This window comes from Copadichromis virginalis, linkage group LG1 (genome assembly GCF_057382275.1).
Source record: "Copadichromis virginalis isolate Kocher_CV1m ecotype Utaka linkage group LG1, C_Virginalis_male_GT1.1, whole genome shotgun sequence".
Lineage (NCBI taxonomy): Eukaryota > Metazoa > Chordata > Actinopteri > Cichliformes > Cichlidae > Copadichromis > Copadichromis virginalis.
The window spans coordinates 30,919,396-30,941,433 of NC_140618.1; the positions used below are offsets into that span (position 1 = coordinate 30,919,396).

At 39.3% G+C, this 22,038-nt stretch overlaps 1 protein-coding gene across 5 annotated transcripts in view; it reads left to right on the forward strand.

Moving 5' to 3' along the window:
- Nucleotides 1–22,038, forward strand: part of znf609b (zinc finger protein 609b) — an 84,179-nt gene that overhangs the window by 14,474 nt on the left and 47,667 nt on the right. For 3 of the 5 annotated variants that reach the window (XM_085459055.1, XM_085459047.1, XM_085459064.1), the window contains exon 2: nucleotides 12,310–13,196. The exons of 1 other annotated variant lie outside the window; for it this stretch is intronic. In XM_085459055.1, coding sequence (XP_085315181.1) covers nucleotides 12,438–13,196 — 759 coding nt within the window. In that variant the 5' untranslated portion in view covers nucleotides 12,310–12,437. The remainder of the gene's footprint in view (nucleotides 1–12,309; nucleotides 13,197–22,038) is intronic. One more of the 5 variants, XM_085459074.1, reaches the window with a different exon arrangement.

Consider the following 22,038-nt stretch of genomic DNA (forward strand, 5'->3'; position numbering starts at 1 on the left):
TTGCTATGGTCCCTTCTGTTTCAGTGTTTAAACAGCTCAGATGCTAAATATACTGTTGCATTGTAATGCAGATGGCACCATCTTTTTTTTCTGTTTTGGCTTAAAGGGCTCCATCGAGTGTTTTAAGTCTCACTACCTTGTGGAGGAATGTAATGTTGTCGAAGTCAATCATCATTACCACAGAGGAGATGTTACTCTTAAACAAGGCAGTTTGTCCTGCAGTATTAACATTCTAATTTTACTGCTTTGTCCTTGTTCGTGCAGTCTGTGTAGCTCTTTGAAGACTGATAAACAAAGCTGTGATTGGTTTTATTTTTTATTTTTTCCACTGACATTTTAAGATATTGGAAACAATTCCACCATGAGTGTTGTGCACATTTTAAATAAAAGGAGAAAATAGCCTAGATGTCTTTGTGCAGGTGTTCTCATTGACTTGTTAGTGTTGGGGATTGAACAGATATATCAGCTGTTGGTGATTCAGAGTTCGCAGCTGGTAGTTTTTAGGCGTTAGAAGATTTTACATGTGTGTTATAAAAAGAATTGAAAGTTGAATTGGGCTGCTTTATTTTATTAACTGTCTAGATTATATTGTTCTACCACAAAGTGCTGGTTAGTGGAACATATCACTCAACCCTGTTCTATATGAGGCTTAATGCTAAGTAGTTATTTTTAATGAAATGCAGAGTATTGGTTTAGTGTGTTCTTTTAAGTGATAAGATGTTCTTTCTATCTTTCACTGCTAAATAGGTGATAAAGTCCCTGGTGTGGTATTTGTGACGACGTTCCACTTTCATGTTGGTGTGCAGAGATGACAGGCTAGATGAATACTTGTCATCTTGAAGTGTTCCTGTGCCCCACGCGCAAACATATAGATGGATGCAGTAATGTATTACTAAAAATTCCTTAGCAATATCAACCCTAAAGTCTCTCCACTGGGAGATTGCGCAGTCAGTGTGCCTATTGTGCAGCTGGCCATGGATGCAAAGAAGAGTGCCATAGTAGATGCCGCGACTGCCGCTACATCAGCTTCCATTGAGACAGAGTGCCTCAATTATAGAACGGAGAGAGCAGAGATAATTAGAAGTGTTTTGAGAATCTTAGAGACTAGCGTTGGTAATTCAGAAATCATGGCATAGTGGAATGGCTCGGCATGTTAATGGAGTTGCTCTTGTTTCTGCTCGAGTCCTCTTTGAGCAGAGGAAAAATCAATATGGCTCTTTGTCAGTGTTTTAGGATTGGGGGTTTCTTACTCTCTTGCCAACGTGTGCGTGTTCTTTTCGCTCTCTGCATCAGCTCTAACCACAGACAAGCCACAGTGTGAGTATTTATTTCTTCTCTTAGGTGAGTCTAATTTCCTTTTAAAGTACCCACCACTCTTTGACTACTTGACAAAATTCAGATGATCTTTTAGTGCATTTTTATTGATGTTTTCTTTGCCATGAATAGCGGTGAATAGTGTTAACACTGTGCTGAGGTTATTTCTAAGAGCATTTCACTAATACTTTGTGACAGGCAGAAGAATTTGATTTACTGGGGCAAGCATTTCCGTTATCAAATGACCGTAAACGCACTTGATGTTCTGTAGCTTTGAATCATCTGAGGCATATGTTTATTTCGAATAGTTCAAGCCTGATATTTATCTCAATTTGATTACAATTCACGCAGAGTTGCCTTAATCTTTCAAGTACTTAAACCTCCAGATCAAGGCTTTATTCTTTCTTTTAATCTATTGATATCACTATCAAAGGAGGGGGAGGGGCGTAAGCTGTAAAAATGCAGCACCTTATAAAAATTAAAGTAGTTGTTAGCCCCGTCTGTTGTGCCATTTTTCATTTCTTTAATCTGGCAGCTTTTGTTGTGCAGAGCGATCATCTCAAAATGCTTTGTTTAAGCATACAACATAATTACAGAGGCTTCACTAGGCAAGTAGATTTTTGTATAGCCCCCAGCTGAATCCGTTGGCAGTTACCATTTCCCCACTATTAGACATGTCACTTCAAGATGTCATCTTTTTCCATCCATGACATTTCCCCTATTACTGCAGTCATCTGCCTTAAATAGATACTACTAACAATAAGGTTTTATAATTAAGGAATTTGGTTTCTTCTTGTAACAGTTGCTTGAAACGTTTGTACTGTTACTGATATGAGTGATTGGCACTGAAGTTAGACTGATTTGTAAAGTTACAACAATGCAGAACTGGCATGATGTTCTGTTGGTTTGGTTATCAGCTGTGAGCTAGACACTCAGAAGTCCATTCACATTTCCTTCTGGAACAAAAATGCAAGAGCTTTAGCGAGGCACACGTTGGAACGGTTTGACAACGCACCAGTGCAGAGTTGGTCTTCAAAGCAGGGCGAACACTATGCCAATTTTATTAATCATGCAGGATGTATTAACTCGCTGCCAGAATCTGCTGTTTGTGTGGTCACAGAAAAATAAGCCTGCCACACATGGAACTTATAATGAGAGTGAACACTAAGCCTGGTCAGTTTTGTCCCAGTAATAATGGATCACTTAAGTTAATTATGAATGTGTTGCTCTTGTCGGTATATTTTGTGATATGCCAAATATTCAACTTTCCTCAAGTGCTTATTAACAAAGACTTAATCTGACTGGTGGCAACATATTTGCATGTCTGCATTCACCAATCAGACAGTAATTATTAGGAAACCTTCAAAATCTCTCTGGGAGTGATTGCAGTCAGTCCAAGTCAGACTGGGAAGGGTTGTCTCAGGTGACCTGTGCAATCATCTTGCAGAAGTGGTCATAAATAAAAGGTTCAATAGTTTTAAATGATTTTTTTCCTCCATGTTTTGCTCTGACATCTACAATAAGTCGCAGCAAAAATAAAATGTTGTCTCCTGGAATCTGCAAAGGCTTGTCTTGGTTTTTGTGCACGCTTTAATACACCTGCTCGGATACGGTGCTGAGAGGGTGTAATGTCAAGAAGTCAGTTTCCTAATGCATCTAACCTTTTCTGTGAGCAAATAGTTTAAATGTCAGTGTAGTTGATCACATAATAGATTTTATTTATTTAATATTCCAAAACAGTCTGTGGGGCAGCAGAGGTAAATATTTGTAGTCGAGTTTAACATTTACGTTGGCATTTCAGCTGTGATCAAATGATGACTGCGTTGCCTTATTTGTCCACCTTAGTGTTTATGTACTGATGTGACATTGATGCAAGATGTAAAAGAGTGTTACTTCTGTTCTGTCACCTAACCCATTTTACTGGAACACTACTGTGGACAATATACCTTTTAAAGCGGCGTTGTGTAAGAGCTTTAAGTTTTGCTGCCCAACAGCAGCTCTTCTACATCTGGTTTGGTCTGAGTCATTGTTCTGCCAGTCCAGAAATCGTGGAAGACTACTGCAGAAAAGACTGGAAGACTTTATATTAAGAGGTTATAGAGTGTTGAGTATAATGTATTAACTCATTCACTGCCAGCCATTTTCAAATCAGGTAACTCCCCACTGCCCCACTGGGTTTTTGAGCATTTTCACTCATTTTTGAAGAGCCACAGAAAACTGTGTGTTATGATCATATAAACGCTGAACCTACCAAAATGAAGAACAGACTCTCTTCTTCCATCCAAAAAAAAAGCTTGTTTCTACCATTTTCCATTCTTTAGTAATCAGCTGTAGAAGAGAGGTGGGTTCCACCAAAAATGCCTGTTTTGACCAAAAAAAGGGAGAAAACGAGCTTTTTGTGAAAAATACATTTCAAGCAGAAAAGTGCCTTTGACACTAATATTTCTTGCTTTGTGACACCTCTAACATATAAAATAGTTTTTCACTTCTATAAAACAGAAATAACACTGAGAAAGGTTATGTTTTATCAAAACAATTTATTTACAAATATATGAAAAAATCAAATTCACTGACAAGCTGCCCGAGGTTGTATTCTGGCCCCTCCCATTGAAAAACGTAATTGACGTCTATAGACGTCAATGGCAGTGAATGAGTTAATTAAAAAAAATCAACCTTTTAGAAATGGGAGATTGTAAAATTTATCTTCACTCATATGGAAGGCAGCTGTCTAGTGAGCCTCCATTTGCTTAGCATTGTGAGTTACTGTTGTTGGCCTCTTTACTGCTCAAGATGCTGGCTGACCCACAGACTCCTGATTCCCATCACTTTGATTGGCTGCTAGTGTTTATTTTTTGATAATCAGCTCAAGCACACAATCCAATTACACAGAGGTTAGTTTGTGAATGCGCGCCCTGAGTGAAATTAAGAAGATCTGAGAACATCTGTAGGCGTTGGGTTTTAACCCCCCCACCTCCACCCCTCTGCCCAAAGTATCCATAATGACATTTTACAAGACAAAGTAAGCATTCAAGTTGGTCTTCTTTTGTCATGTTGGGCTTCTACTAGCAGTTAAAGCCATAAGACATCTAAACAAGGCATGTGAATATGTGACATATCACACCAATCAGGGCTGAATACATCCGGTTAAACGGTTGGGTTTCCCTACTATTATGACAACAGTTTTTTAAACAATTCCCAGATCAAATGGACAAACAAAACTGTGCTTGATGTTCTCTACTGTTTGTTACCACATTCGTTACAGCAAATGGTGGAGACAGCATAGTCAAGTCAAAAATCAAGTTTAACTCTGGTTAATAACAGTTACATTTGTTACTGTTACTGCTGTCTGAAGATCCTCGAGTAAAAAAATAAAAAGAGTCTTACACAACCACAGTGCACTAAATTGCCATCTGAACAAACTAGAATGAAGATCTGGCAGATCTTTCTGAACCTACCTGGATATTAAGAATTTATTATATTTATAGCTTTATATACCCGGCCAGTAGCTAAGCCTTGAATATGGAAAGATTAGAGAATGCCAATGCTGAAGTGGACTTTATATTCAGCATTGAATAATTAGTATTTGTTTATTTACACAAGGCAAACTGTCATTGCAATACTAAATTATGTTATTGCAAATCAAAGATTTTCCCTCGGATGTGAAGCTAGCCAGGAGCATCGACATCACTAATAAGTGGACCTATACATTCTGTGATATGGGGGGCAGCCAATTACCATTACCATTATTTTTGCACTGGATTTATGTGCCATTGTTTGGTTTAATAATAATTTAGAAGAAGTAAGCATGCAAATGAGTGTTTATTTGCTATACTCTGCTTCTGTGTTACAGTACAATCAATTTCAGCCATAAGCTAAACAGCACAGTGGTGTTGCTAGGCAGAATATTAGGAACAGAGCCTTGTTACTGTTTATCTTATTTCCCAGTATTCTTTTTCTTTTCTTTTTTTTTCCTGTCATGGACAAATTATTTCTGCCTATTTCAGAGAATGGTCAGCTGTTTCCGAATATATGTAAACCTTGACACAGTTTTTGTTCAAATGTAACTGCAGTTACAATGTGTGGCCCATCCGTTTTGCTCTTTTGCCATCAGAATTATTGTCTAAAGGCGAAGAAAGATGCCCAACGGATTTACTTTACCAAATGGACCATCCCAGCCTTGCCGTAATGGTCTATTTGATTCACCTTTTATTGTTTATTTTATTTTATTTTCACTTTGCTAAACACGGGACAGACTTGACTGGGGAAAAGGGTTGAGCCCTCCATGGAAGATGCTCCTGGAGGGCTCAACCTGAGGGCTCCCATTCTTTTTTTCTTTTTTTCTTTTTTTTTTTTTCTTTCATTTTTTTTTTCAAGAGCCAAATGTTGTTGGTTAGCTGACTCAGAACCTTTTTTGTGCACAGGTAGCGGTTATTCCTCCATTATATCTTGATCAGCTGAGCAGTGAGAGGGTCTGTAGTTTATTCCAGCTGTGGATTTTTCTGTGAGTCAGCATTGTGCAATCAAAGGAACTGCAAAACCCAAACTGCAGGCGCAACATTAAAGGTGACCAGTTAAAAGTTTGGGGGTTTTTTTCAGAGAGAGAGAGAGAGAGAGAGCTTGGGCTTGGCAGTATATAGAGACCTGGCCATTAGATGAAGGGAACAGTGGTGCATGATCACAGGAGCCTTTGCAAAGGAAACAAAATTGCTTTCATAGCATGCAGTCAGGTGAAGACAACTCTCCAGGAGGTTGGCATATCATTATCTAAGCATAGCATAAAGGGAAGACTTCACAAAAAGAACTGCAGAGGGTTTACCTTAAGGTACAAACCAAGAGCCGAAAGACCAGATTAGACTGGACATGGCTTCCAGCGGTACTGGGTCACTGGTGTTTATTGATGGTGTGACAGATGACAAAAGCAGTGGGATAATCCAGAGTGTACAAAGAAAATACTGTCTGTTTAGATTCAGCCAAACGTAGCAAAGTAGATGGGACGCTACTTCACAGTACAGATGGAAACTGACCCAAAACACTGTGTAAGCAATCCGGGCGCTTTTGAAGGTAATGAAGTGGAATATTCTTCAATAGGAAGTCAGTCACTTGATCACAATCTAGTGGAACATGCATCTCACCTGTTGGAGATAAATTAAATACAAAAAGACACCTGAACTAAAACACACAAAATAAAGGCAGTTAAAAGAAACCTCAGAATAATGTTGGTTTCAGAGTAAAGGCAGTCCTCAATTGTGATTCCTTCCATTTGTTTAATTATATTTGAGCAGCTAAAAGTGGGTTCAGCAGTCATTTTAAATGGAGCTAGTTGCTGGAGACTTTTTCCATTAAAGGAAACATCTTGTTATTGAACTACTGCTGCACAATAGAAGAAGCAGGCAAGAAGTTACAAACCATCAAATTAACGATAGCACAATTGGAAGACTGCAATCCAGAAACATATGGAGCAGCCAAAGCATGTGAAAGTCAAACAACGCTAAATGTAAAAGGGGAAAAGCAAAACATTGTGTTCAATCAATGGAAAAAAAGAGAGAGTTCTAATGTAATATAGATTAACACACTGTTACACACCCAGATCACTCAGATTCCTTCTCTTAATTCATTTTAGTTTCCACAATACTGTAAAAGTAATATGCATACACATTTTGATGCTCCCTTGTTTTGGGTCATTATGCTCACTGCATTTTGTTCACCTGTTATACAATTTGAAACTGAGAATTAAAGCGGCAATATGAGCAATTTTAGGATGTGGATAGTGGAGCTGAGTTTTTTTCAGTTTTGTTTGTTTTTTGTCAGCTACACGAATGAAATATGAAGTGAATGCGCATGGTGCATTTTCCTAGCACAAGTGCTACTGGATATCCCTCACTGTTCAAACATTCAGTGCTTGATATAGAGAGTCACAGCTATGCAGGGAATGCATTTGAGATTTTGCAGGTGTTCTTCTCTGTGAGATATGGTAAACCAAATCTCTCCTCCAGCCCTGCACGACAATTTAGAGCAACTCTGGAGAAACATCTTTCAGTCCTTAATAAGATGTGGTGCACTGAGTTCAGGATGAGGTAATAATCATTATGACTAAGTATGCACCTCAATAAAAAAAAAGGAAAAGAAACCATTATAGCATTATATAAGCTTTTTTTATTGTTATTATACCAGGAGCTGCAACAAACAATGCCCTGGGCCCCACTGGTAGTGCTATTAAATATGTGTTTATCATGGGATGCAATAATCTAAATGAATGGGTTTTCGTTGCCATGTGTCTCAAGGATCTCTGGGTTTGTGATAGTAGGATACAGTAAGAAGGTTCCTAGCAGAGATAATCATGCTTAATTTAAGGGCACGTCTCATTTATACCTTAGCTGAGTCCTTATCTGGCTGTCTGTGCTATCAAACAATAATTACCTGCTCTGACTTTTGATTTAAAATGTGTGACGTCCATTGCCGGCTATTTTTGTCAGATTTTGGAGAATTACCCTCATTTGAGCCCTTAATAGTGCAGTCATATTTTCTCTGTCAGGTACAGGTGGTAATAATAGAGTCACTTGTCATATTTCCCATTGTGTCTGTGTGTTATTTTTCACCTTTCCATTGTATTGCTTCTGTCTGCTACACTTGGTAAGCAAAAAAAGGGAAAATGAGGCTGGCCGGTGCCTCAGTAGTCATTTTCAGAGCCTTGTTTACAGACACATACTCTAGCAGTCACATGTAGAAAAACCACATTATGTCAAATCTGAATTAGCTGTGTTCCACATGAAATAATCCAGAAATCACAACCCGCTGTCCTTTTTCTACACTCTCAAGGCTAAATCACCCCTACATGGCCTCGAATAGATAGCTGAATGAAACTGGATCTGTGAAGAGAAGAGAAAAAAAAAAGGGGGTGGGAGGAGGCTGGGGGTGCAAGCACTGTGGAAGTTACACAGCCTGCATGCCTTTCACTCAATGGGCCACTCTTTGGGACATTTCCTCAGTGCAGCTTTTTCAAAAGGGGCTTGCACTGCAGCTCCAGCAAAAGGGGCAGTACAGTGGGTCAACTGCCACTAGAGTTACAACCTCTCTTTTGTCGAGGTGTTGGACAAATTAGACCTCACAACTGTTTACCCAGTCATATAGGGACAGCTGCATCACTCCGCCCCTCCAAAACCTGCCACTGATGGTCGTTCCTTTGGGGAGCCATCTGTGAGGAGTAAGCAGCGATCAAATGATTGCTCAACAGTTTTACCTCCGTCACTGCTGGGGGTGATCATTTAACAGAACGAGATGTGTGTATTGTGTGATCCAGCTGTGATGTTTCCACTGTTTTTCTTGATGGAGCTAAGTCAGGGTACATGTTAAAATGAGCTGGTAGGTGTAAGTGTGCACCAGCATCTGTGCTGCATCTAGAGCTGGGCGATAGAACGATAACGATATGTATCGCGATATAACTTTTACTCGATAGAGAAATTAAGCTATCGCGATAGACCTCGCCGCTCTTGTCCTCTTAAAAAAAAAAAAAAAAAAAAAAAAAAAAAAAAGGTCAGCCAATCCAAATCAAGTAGCGCAGAGCCGAACCAATCACAGCCGCAGTGTCACGTCGCGTCACTTGTTACGTACAGCACAAGTGCCAAGCCGCACGTGTGTTTGTTTGGGAAGCAGCCAGCAGGTAATGGAGCCAGCGCATAATGGAGGAAATGAGTGTGCCGACTAGAAAAATCAACCGAGCGTGACCGAAGAGAAAACAGACGATGGTTCCAATGCCGGAGAGATTGTCGAACAGAAGAGCCATAGAAGCTCCGTAGTGTGAAGGTATTTCGGCTATTTCAAGTCTGACAAAAAACAGAGTAGCGTGCACTGTAAATTGTGCCGAAAGCAAGTCTGGAAATACAATAAACTGGTGCATGCGTCACACTGTGCGCCGCGTTATTGTTTCGGTGAAATGAATTTCTACAATACTGTTACTGTTAATTCTACTCTCTGCAGTGTTTAAATGCTTACACATACACACAGTTACTGTCCGTCCACACATACGACTCGGTTCTGCTTCTATGCCGCAGCTTTGTTTACTTTTTCCCACCGAGGCTTCTAGACTTCTGATTGGCCAACATTTCTGCACGGTTAGGAATCTAGCGCCACCTGCTGCTTTGGCATGTTCATAGCAGCGTTTTCCTTCATTTCTCCCTTTATGTGCGGACGGGATTATTTTTTAAAACGAAAACGGAAAATCTCCGTTTTCAAAAATACCCGTGTACGTGTGGACGTAGCCTCAGTCTCTGACTGGAAGCGCTAATTCGTCATTCGGCTTTTGTCAGACTAAAGTAACTGTTAAAACTGTTTGAAAAGCTAAGCTATACAACAAGGAGAGATTGAGAATTTCCTTTTAGTTCTCAGTTTATTTGATACTGACAAAAGTTAGTCAGTTAGTCAGTTTTGTCTGTTCTTCTGTAAAACAAACTAAGATTTATTTTTAGAATTAATACTTTGTTTCTAAGTGGAATTGACAATTTAGTCTGTTTCATTTGTTCTATTTTGAAATTTAAACGCTTTAGCGGCTGCCTTTTGTGTAGTTTGCAATATTTGCCTTTATTTATCTGAAAAAGTCTCATGTTCCTTAAGTACATCTACCCTGTTGAACTTATTATGGGAAATAAATATTTAAAAACAAGCTGCTGATTATTTCACATTTTACTTGTGAGCAACGGCACATTTAAATCTTACAAATATAGTTATTTGGCTTATATCGTGATAGATATCGTTATCGCCTGAAATGAAAAAAACATATCGTGATATGAAAAAATCTCATATCGCCCAGCTCTAGCTGCATCCTTTAGATTTTTTTCCCCCCTGAGGAGGGTGTAACTGAACTTATAAATATAGTCTTGTGTGGGTATGTGTCATAACTGGATAATTTGGTATAAAGAATAATTCTTTGAGCTCTTCCATTATAGAAACATTTATTTCATTTAATTGTACTACCAGCAGTAATGAGGCAGAAAATATGCTAATATCTCCATGTAATCTCTTTGGGTGCTGTCACAGTTCTTGGTGGATGCCACAGGATTCAAATGAGCCAAATACACATGAGTAGAAGTCCAACATTCAGATGTGAATTTTAATTATATTGGTTTGTGGTTTTTAAAAAAAGTCTGCATTATACATTTATAGGTTTTATGAATAAAGTAAAAGTAAAATGCTTTCTTGCCATTTATTTTTTTTTAACTGGCAGAGTTTGATATCTCTAGTAACACACTGTGAATGATGTCCTTGATTTTCATCAGTTCTTGACTCACCTTTATAGAAGCACTGTTTAATACCAATTGTTCATTTACGCATTGATTGATTGATTGTGAAAAAGGTTTGCTGAATCCGTATAGCAAATTTTATTCTGGATTTTAATCAAATTTTCTTTTTACATTTTTACTCCACTACTACTACTACTTGCATTTACAATATACATAAATTTTCACAGAACATCCCATGCAACATTTACATCTGTTTACATTTCTGAGAAGGTTAGGTCCAAGCTAATTTGACTGGCAGATAATTAGATGTAGCTGAAGCATAATTTTACTATGAAATGTAGCAGAAAATGAAAGCTAATCATTTTGTAGACCCACCTGACCGTAAATAGTTGTGGCAATAAGCATCAAATTTAAAGGAGCACTTTAAGCAGGAATAGATGTTTGGGACATAAGCATGAAATTCAACATTGTATTATAATGATTATAATATTTGACTTCCTCTGAGGATATATTTTTATGTGATACAATACTAAGATATTTTAATAGCCTATAATATGTAAACACAATCTGTATGAACTCATCATTATTTACTTCTATTATTGGCATTGTTTTATTTCTGTTATTTTACACATATCTCCATTCATTACATTAGTATTACTACATAGCTTCAACTTCATGCTGACCTTAAGTTGTGTTTCTGCACCTTAGTTTTAGTCACTATTGTTAATCACCATTTTCATATAAATGTAGTCATACATAGCCCCTATATACCTGTTGCTAATACTGAGCTAATGGCAAGTTATTACTTTAGTGTCAAAATACAACTACCTAACTGTAAAACTGTGTGAAGCTGTGCATTGGTTAATTACACGGAGACATCGTTGTACTTTACAAAGCTCCTAGCAGACTTTCAGTGTTTCTTATAGTAAATAATAACCTCTTTTCACAGTCGCCCACTCACAACAAGCACGCTAACAGCTTGATTTTCACATTGAGCTCACATCTTTTTTTTTTTTTCTGAAACTCCAGAGGAAAAAACAAGAACCAAAAACTTGTATCTTTATACAAAAAGATTTATATAACTATCTTACCTTTTTCAAACCCAGATTTGAGTTCTGTTTTGAGAAAAGAATTTTTAAACATTCTTTTCTGACCATTTTGTTCTGCAGTATGTCCACAAATGGATACAGCTAAGATCTGTTCAAGAATGTCATATTTATTTGCCCAAAGATATATAAAAGTGATGACCTTTAGGCTACATTGTGTAAGCAAATACAACAAACTGGTGTTCTCCTGAGACGTACACTGGTTCATTCATGCTTTTAAGCTCCTCTGTTAGTTCAAGATTACCATTGTACTATTGAGTTGAAAAGGCACGGCTTCATAAACCATGCGGGGGAGTGTGAGGCCAGCTACTTCTTATTTATCAGCAGTGGCACTATCAGCAGTGGCTTGTGAAAAGAGAGCCAGTCATTCAGAACAGTGGGGCCACCTTGGCTGTCAAGGCAGGATTTAGGCTACATTTCTCATGGTTGCTATGACGACTGTGGGAAGTGATTATGAAGAGAGGGTTTCGAGCAGCGCTGTCACACCAGTGGGTATTACCATAGTGGTTTGCACGGTGATCATCAGAGAATTACTGGCTCATGATCAAACGATTTTTTTTTTTTTTTTTTTTTTTTTTTTTTTTTGTATCCACTGTTATTTTTGTGTCTGAAATATGAGATTAATGTATGTGTTTTCTTGCTTCTGTTTTTTCTAGGGTAAAATGTGGTTAAATGGGACAGGAACAAGTAGACCGTGAGGATTCTCTAACCCTTGCCCCTGTGTCCCAACCGTCTAAGAGGGTGTCGGACCTCACTGAGGCAATCCTGGGCCGTTGGCACTAAAATGTCCCTAAGTGGTGGCACTGCAGGCGGGAAAGGTGTGGACTCTAATGCGGTGGACACTTACGACAGCGGGGATGAGTGGGATATCGGTGTTGGAAATCTGATTATTGACCTTGACGCTGACTTAGAGAAGGACAAACTTGAGATGTCTGGCACCAAGGACGGTATGGCGGCACCACCAAGTGCAGTTGCGGCATTGCCTGACAACATCAGGTTTGTTAGTCCAGTGTCTGGCTCTCAAGGCAAGGAAAGTAAATCCAAATACAAGCGCAGTAAGAACTCTAAAGACAATAATAACAAAGCTTCAGCTGGAGATGGGGGTAAAAAAGAAACTACAGGGCGGACTCAAGGGGAGCCAACAGGCACAGCAGCAAGTGCAGCAGCTGCTGGCAACAATTCCACCTCTGGGAAGAACATGGAAAAAGTGGGAAAAGCCTCCAGAGGTGTTCTCGGCGGTAAAAAAGAGAAAGACGGGGCTAGTGGGAAAAGCAAGAAGGACAAAACAGATGGCGCCCCTGTCGTTGCAATAGGTGTCACAGAGAAGGACGTTGTCTCTCAAGCCCAGGTTGCTTTGGGAAATAGTCGTAACGCATCCTTTGAGAACACGCAATCAGCAGACTTGGCAGATGCCAATCAAATGGGGAATATTGCACTTGAACCTGTTGGGATAGTACCAGCACTGACTACAAAAACTGAACCAGAGGAGGTGGAGAATGGTAATGGAGAATGCAAGACGTTAAAGAAGGTAAAAAATGAAAAGGTACGTTTTCCTTTATTTTTGGTTTTAACTTTGCACATATCTGTTTGGCATCACTGGATTGGGTTATATTTGTCCTTGTGAAAAGAATTTTTTAATTTCTCGTTTTAGCGAAATGTACCTTTGACATTAAATAAGTTGTTTTTATTCAATAGTCTCCTAGAAAAAACAAACATATTGGCATACATGTTTTTTTTTATCCTAACTAAAGCCTGCTAAATTTGACAATATTTTCTATTTCTATCGAAATCTGTGTTGGCAAGAAGAATGCTCGCCTTGTTTATAAGGTGAAAAGTATCTTTGAAACAGCACTGGCTTTATTTATCATAGAGAAATAAAAACAGTAGTGCTTAATACTGTAGACTTCTGGAAATTGTGCTCATAAGGGCCTGTTGCTTTCTGCAGGCTTGGAAATGTACATTCCCCAAAGCAGTCTGACATGTGATGCAGAAGAAAAGACCAACTGCTGATTTCTCTTTTATTACCATGCGATGAGAAAGGGTACCCTTGATGTATAAGATGCTGAGTCCAGCTACAGGAAATGGCCCACACAGCAGTGTTTTTCCCCCCCTGTTCTTGAAAGCAGGATTGATAATTGCCTGCTTATTTTAAATGGTTATTCCATGTTAAAAATAAATGCCAACAAGCCTCAGTTGAAATCAAAGGTATTATGTGCTTCACATGAGCCAGTAAAGTACCAGTGGCTGACTAAAATGTAATGCACACTGTCACGCAAAACCATAACATAATCCCTGTGAAGTGAAGTAAATGTCAAAATTTCTTCTTCATTTTTTTTATTATTCGCACAATTTCAACGCTGACATTGTCATACAGGAACGATATAAAGATCCGTGTAGCTATTCACCCACACTTATCTTGTTCACTCATAGAGTTGATCTATCACTGTCTCTATTGTATGCCTCATAGCAGCCTTTTCATGCTCTTGCAGTATAAAAGACAGCAGAGCAGGGAGGTGCTGAGGACTGTTTTTGTCTGTCATCGTGTTCCATTCTTAATCCCACAAGCCCCAGCAATGCCTGGTGGAGCAGTGTGTGGGGGAGGGAGCTGGTGCAAAGCACGCCTTCATCGTTTTTCCTGCTGCTCTGAAAGTGGCATGGGGGATGGGCTGTAAGGAAGCCTGTTTGATTCCTTAAATCCAGGACACCCAGACATGAGCACAAGCTGTAGAGCTGTCGAGTGCCGCGAAAGGAAATTTCAATGTGATTCTGTAATTGCGATGTATTTCGAATGAAAAGGTTTCGTGAATTGGTTCACTGCGCTGAATAAAGGAGAGGGGTCACAACTGCTTTTAAATATCGATCTTGATTAAATGTATCCTTGAAAGTGTGATGGTGGAGGAAAGAAAGGGATGTGATTGCGTTGCTGCATTCATCAGTTTTGGCTTGAAGAGCTGTTTCATTTGGTGTCCAATGTTTAATGGATGTGTTTTTAAAAACCACACACATCAAAAGTGCATTTACCTCAAAGAATAAAATCAAACAAAAGCTGCTTTCATCCCTGCTCTTCAGCCCCGAGCTTTTCTAGGACTTAACCGATAGAGACACAAATGTGTGACGCCGCCTGACTGGAAATTAGCCAGCCTTTAACCTGCTAGCTCTCTTAATACAAAGTTGTTTTGGATTGATGTGTGAATAGCACAGCTAATATAATAACTGTAAAATAACCATTAGTGATTACTAGTTCAAACACATTTGAAGTAGGCTACAACCTGCTGTTTGTTACATGTAAGTAAGGACCACTTCAAGGAATATTTTATTCGCTTTTTAAATATTTTTTTTAAATGTATTTATTTTATTGATTTCCTTTTGTTAAATAGCTCAAGTTTGCACTCACTGGTCAGCTCATTAGGGACACCATCTGTTCCTAATGCCTGATTTACAGCTTTGCGTTAAATGTACATGTCGCAGTGATGCAGACCTCGACAGTTGCGATAGGTCTGTTTGGCAGTAGAAATGTTGCCATGGGCGGCATGATGGTGCAATGATTATCAGTGTTCTGCACAGCAAGGAAGTTCCTGATTCCTGCAGAGCTTGCGTGTTCTATTCAATTCAGTTTTATTTATACAGCGCCAAATCACAACAACAGTCGCCTCAAGGTGCTTTATATTGTATGGTAGACCCTACAGTAATACATATAGTGAAAACCCCAGCAATCATGTGACCCCCCCTATGAGCAAGCACTTTGGCGACAGTGAGAAGGAAAAACTCCCTTTTAACGGGAAGAAACCTCTGGCAGAATCAGACTCAGAGAGGGGCGGGGCCAGCTGCGCGATCAGTTGGGGTTAGAGAAGGAATACAGGACAAAAGACATGCTGTGGAAGAGAGACAGAGATTAATAACAGGTATGATTCAATGCAGAGAGAGGTCTAATAACAGAGGTCTTCCTGTACCTACATGGATTTCCTTTGGGCAGTCTACCTAAAATCCAAAGGCATTCATTACCGTGTATGCGAGATAAATAAAGTGCTTAAAATATAAAGAAGAAAGCTGTGTATAAATGTATAATTAAATTTTAGTCTAAAGCACTTTGAGTGGGAAGATTAGAAAAGTGCTAGATAAATGCTAGTGCATTCCTTTCCATTGTATGTGGTGTAAACACCACAAGTATTGATTAGCACTAGGAGATCAAGCTTGAACATTATATTGTGCATTAGTTTTTATTCTGTTAATGTAGACAATTATGCCTTTCTCATTTTCATGGCTCATAATCAATCCTTATGTAGACATTAGGGCTGCCACAAACGATTATTTTGATAGTCGACTAGTCACCGATTATTTTTGCGATTAGTCGACTAATCACATCATCATCCATTGGACATACAGCGTACAGCTTATTGCACCAGCAGCATCTGCTCTTATATAACTATCATTAGCTTACAGCTTTAAGTGTTTAAGTTAAGTGCTAATTAAAAATAAAGACAAGATGATAGTTTATTAAAGTTTAATGAAGTTTGCAGATTGTTTCGGTGAAGTTTAATAAACTCCTTGCTATCTAAAATATAACAGGACACCGGAGTATATTCTCCAGCATCTCACACTTCTGATAATCAGCTGTCTGCTTGATGTTTATTCAGCTGTGTAAAAACTATAACTTTAATCTCAGCCAAACCGATTTACTCAGGAACAAATAAAATACTAAAAAAAAGCCAAACAATAACATTTTAAGCTAAGTGACGGCAGTGGGTTTGAAAACGATTTGCCGGGAGTCCGGTGTTCTCACGGCTCTAGTTAGCCTAGCCCCCGGCTAGCTATCGAGCTAGTGGGTAACAGACGTCTCCGAAAACGTCGGAGCGCTTTTGAAAATATGTGGTGTCCTGATAAACTGAGCCGATATTTGAGGTTTACACAGCTACATTCTCACCTGAAAATATGTTAAACGTTTATTTTGTGACCCGGAAAGAATAATAAGAGTAATATAAAAACTAACTAGCTGCCGCCATTGTTGACAACAGAGCTGGGCTGCGCTGGGACGGAGCTACTTCTTCTTCTTCGGGGTTTAACGGCAGCTGGCATCCTTGTACATGCAGTGCTGCCATCTTCTGTTTCAGTCCGTTATTACACTCTTAAATCCTGCTACTTATTCCTGCGTCTTTTGTGATCTTACAAAGCTTCAAACGACGCGTTGACTATTAAATCAGTCGTCAACGATTTTGATAGTCGACGTAATCGTGACTAGTCGACTAATCGTGGCAGCCCTAGTAGACATAGAGTTGGTTTTGAAATCTTTTCTCCTTACTGGCTTTCAGTAAACATAACTGTTGATCAAGTACCTCAGAGATGTGTGGTTCGTGTGCAGTAACTTTTGTGTTGGTGGTACCTGTGAAAAAGTATCCACGCAGATGCCAGAATGCCAAATACCCCAGCAAACATTGCCCAGAGCGTTGCAACGCGTGTGCTGATTTTTCTTCTTCTCATAGCGCATCCTGCTCCATTTTTTTTCCCCATGTAATTGAAACGCATGGTACAGGTCATCTACACAAAATCCTGCACGCAAATGCAAGTAAAAAAGGTTTACCACAGCATAGAAACCATTTGTAACACCCAGGAACTGAAAGACCTGATTAGACCTGACCTTTGCCACAAAATGACTCGTAATAGCCCAGGATCCGAAGCGTACATCCTCTCTCAAATATGGTGAATAACGTATTATAGCATGGGCAAATATAGCAGCTAATGGAAACTAATAGGACGGCACTTAACTGTACAGATGGATAATGACCTGAAACATAACAGCCAACGCAACCTGAGAGCTTCTTTGGCAGAGAAACTGAATGATGTTAAATGGCTGCTCCAGTCCCCAGACCTCAGCCCAGATAAGCATGGTTTTCACTAACTGAAGACTAAACCAAAGGCAGGAAGTTGTAGAAACAAGCAGCGAGTGAAGCTGGATTCTGTAAATGTCTGGCAAAACGTTTTTTGGCAGTCACTGAGAAGTATTAAAAACAGTGCTTAGATTTATAATCACATTGGTTTGTCCATAATTCCATAAATCACATCTTGATTGCTTCATTTCAAATCCACTGTGGTGGTGCACAGAGGCAAAATTGGAAATAGTGTCAACTGTCCAAATATTTACAGACTTGAGTGAATTTTGGATGCTGTTTTTGTTTTTTCATCGTACACAAGCCAATTTCACCAGCTTTCAGCGTCCACTGACGACATTTGTTTTACTGCCTGTGAAATTGATACTAAATCTGATGGGGGGGGGGGGGGGGGGAAATATGTGAAAAACGACCACTGAACTGACTCACAACTCCCCTTAGTCATCACAAGTACTTGCTTATCCGCCTTCTGCACACTGTTATTTAATGCCTTCCCTTTTTACCTAATCACATCCAGAAGCTTTACAGGGTAATATGGCATTTGTATCAAAGTCTGAATGCTTTTTGTATATAAATGTTATGCTTGAATGTGTATATTATGTAGAGTTTAACCATAGAGCAGATTCTTAGGAAGCAAATTTGGATATTTGTCAGCCTAGTTACAGCTTGTCTGAAAGATCTAGTTTAAAAGATCTTGTATGGCTTATCCAAGCATTAATCAGTATCTGTCTCACTAGTAATCTTGTTCTCCATGGCAGAGGTGTAATAGCTTGGCTTCATTGCCTATGTCCTAAGTTAAAGGTCCCCAAAGCCTTCTCTTTGTCTACTTCCTTTGTACAAGCGCTAACTACCTCTGAGTGTGTCTCACTCTCCCACCTCTCATTATACAAACCTAGAGGAGTGAGGCATTCGTCAGCTTCCTCGATGTGCCACCGACCTTGATAAATGGAGCAGCTCTCATGGAAAATTACATAGGCAATGCTACTTTGAAACGTGGGCAGAAAAGGGAAAGACTGCACTTGAATGAAAGAGCCCTGAATACAGCTCTGCATTCCTGTTGATGTCCAGCTCGGTGAGTTCAGGGATATCATGAGAAGAAAGGCAGAGTTCTTTCTCTTTGCCTGTGCCTGATGGACTGTTGCTCTTGTGTTACGACTCATTCCTTTTGAGTAGTGCCAGGGATTTTAAAGGCTGTGGAACAGAAGGAGGACTGTGATTTATTTTGAGAAGGGGTACGAATTACACCAACAGGCTCATTGCAAAAAGAGCCTGTTAACTTACCCGTTAATGTTCTGGTAAAGCCAATTGTGTATGTATGAGGAGAATTAATCCTTTGTTAACAGAATAATTCCCTTTTCTGTCCTGTGAAAAAGTGCAACTGTGCATCGTGCTGTTCTTTATTTTCCCCGTTTTTTCAGAAGCGTTTTCACGTGCAGGATTGAATGCTACAGGAGCTTTAAATACTTCGATTTACAGTGTGGTTACGTGACAGATCTTGTGAACTAATTATTACCTTGCACTGCTCAGCTGACTAATCTGTCTCAACTTAAGATGTTTTCACACATGAACTACAGAGAATTTTGGGAGAATTGGGTCAGGGAATTGTCCACAGTCTTTACTAGCATGTAGCATATAATAGGAGATGGTCTGCTTTATTTGTGCCCTTATTACTGGAAATACTGTTTAGTTTAGGCAAGGGAGTTGCTTGTTTAAAGCCGGAGGAGACAGGACACCCACCCACTGTGAATTTACCAGACAATTACCTGCGACGTTCTCACTCGGGTGCTCTAAGACATCACAGACTTTGAACTAGGGAAGTGGCAGGTTAAAGATGGTTTAATTTCTACATTGACTGCATGATCTCAGTTGGGTAGTGTCTCAAGACGTTTATGGGTTCAGTCTATGTTTGTAAAGCAGTTACAGTAAAGAAAGCAGGAAGCAGCTAGCCAGAAACTTGGCATATCTCAACATGGCGTGCAATTTCATCTTAAAAATATGAGGAAACTGGATGGGGGACGGGCAGAGGCAGACCTAAAAAAAAAAAACATTATCTGCTGCAGATGAAGAGTGTCTGAAAGTAATGTCCATAAGAAAAGGGAAAAAAAATCCAGAATGAGTTCAAATTGCCATTTATATAGGGAGGAGGTCAGGAGAGGCGCACAGAAGTATCTCCAGCCATCTGTCATGGTTTCAGCCAGTGGTCTTGAGTGATCACGTCAAAGCTGATGGAATAGTGCCATCAGATTTTGATCTACCATGTGGAAAGAATCTAATAAGCAACAGCTTCATTTATCAGCATGACAGTGATCTAAAACATACTGCCAGTGCAGTTAAAAAGACCCATTTCCATTAGTACCTTCTTGGATCGACTTGCCACAACTCGCCACCACTTGACTCGGATCGAATGGTTTTCCATTACAATTGAATACCACCAAATTGTTTTTTGTATTCATTTCCCTCTTTGCCGGGTTTCAAAAATGGCGGTTTTGAGTTTCGTGAACGAGACAAACTCATTACTCAGCGAGCGACGCCACTGACCAGCCAATCGGTGGCATGCAGTCTAACAACATCACATTTTAGCACCTGCTCGTATCGCTTGGAACCCCGACCGAGCAGGTACTATATTAGCACCTGGTACCAGGTACTGTCACCTAATGAGAAACCCTGAAAACCGTGGTGAACTGTGCTCAGTCGATCCAATTAGGTACTAGTGAAAAAGGGGCTAAAGTATAGATGGAAAAACATTACTGAAGCAGTGTGAGAACAGAACAAAAAGGCAGCCAACATCCAAAGAAGAGCTCTGAATGTCCTTCAAGAAGCCTGGAGAACTGTTCCTGAAAGAAATCACAACAAAGCTGAATAAGAGAGTTCAGCCTGTATTGATAAATAAAGGTGGCCATGCCAAGTACTGACTATCAAACACTACATATTTCTATATATTGCTTAGCAAAATATAAAGAAATGACTCTGTTTAATCATCGGCCTTAACCGTGCCTTTGTTCTCAGTAAAATGATAGGTCATGTTTTTCCTCATCTATTTGAGTGATATATAAAATGTATGCTCTGGGAAAAAAAAAATCAAATTCACATTCAGACTCTGTAGTCACAACTGGTTTTACATCCAGCACAATCATATGAGTAATGTTGGAGTCTACAGAAACTTTCACAGTATGTCGTAGTATGGAGCAGCTTTAGTTCATTGTGCTGTGATTCCTGCTCACTCTCTTTGTCTGTCTCAAGCATGCAGCCTCAGGGAGTCCCTTGCTACAACAGGAAGAAACCATTTGACCATTAATTGTTTTCTGTGTGTGCCGTTAGCTGCGGCCTTCATTGTCACATGTAATGCTTTGAGCTTGTTGGCAAAACAAAGCACAAGACTGCCTAAAAAATCAAGGAAGTACATAATGAACTTGTAGAAGTTTTAAACTAGAATGAATGTTTGTTTTTTTGTTTTTTAAGAAATTGAAAGCCCCACAGATTTAATTTTACATAGTTTCACATCCATGTCCTGGGGAAATTCCTTTTTGCTGCAGACTATGATGAATACCAGGCATACCACACATGTTCAAGGCTTACTGTATACGATCCTTTTCTGACATACCAGTGAAAATTAAAAACCTAGTATATCTCAGAATGACTAGTGCAGTCACAGCAATGCAAAAAACTACAGCAAAACACACGTAATGTGTTTTTTGATGTGTAGGCATTCAATATTTTAACCTTAAAACACTGCAACAGGATTTTAAATGTATATTTACTTTTACACCTAACAGCTAGTATTTTACTGTTTCCTTTAGCATACTTATGAGATTAGCAGACTAGAGCAGTTGTTAGTAGATACTGAGGACGGATACTAAGATGAAAATAAATTTCCATCTCAAGCTGCCACAAAACTTCCACACAGCTTCCAAGATTGTTGGCTCACTCTTGTCATTTGATACAAACCCAAAAACCTGCCAAGCAATTTCAATCTTTTTAGGCGTCCAAATTGTTTGCACTTGTGGTATTTTTTTTTCTCCTTCTGCTGAAAAGTCTTCATCTTTCCAAATCACTTCAAGTGTCTTACATGATGTACATTGGACCTCAGTGTAATATGATTTATGTGGAGTGATTTTTAAAATATATTACACTGTTTTTTTTGGGAGTTGTTTAAGTGTTATCTCAAAAACCTCCTTGGAGTAGTTTCTTTATCGTATTTTCATCACAATGAGCATCTGTAGGGCCTGTCTGAGCAGATATAGTTTTACTTCTGCTATGCATCACTGAGTCTGAACATTGCTATATGTGTTGCTCATCATCTGTAACCCAAGAAGACTGCATTAGAGAATTGTCACTGCGCAAGCCAGCATGCATAAACGATTCTTCCACACCAGACCACTGATTCACATATTTAGCTAGGAGAAGAATGCTGTAGCCCACAAAGTTTATAGTCATGTTACACAGGAAATCCTTGTCGAGAGGGACCGCAGACTTTCTGTTTGGAAATATTTGATACTGGAAAGT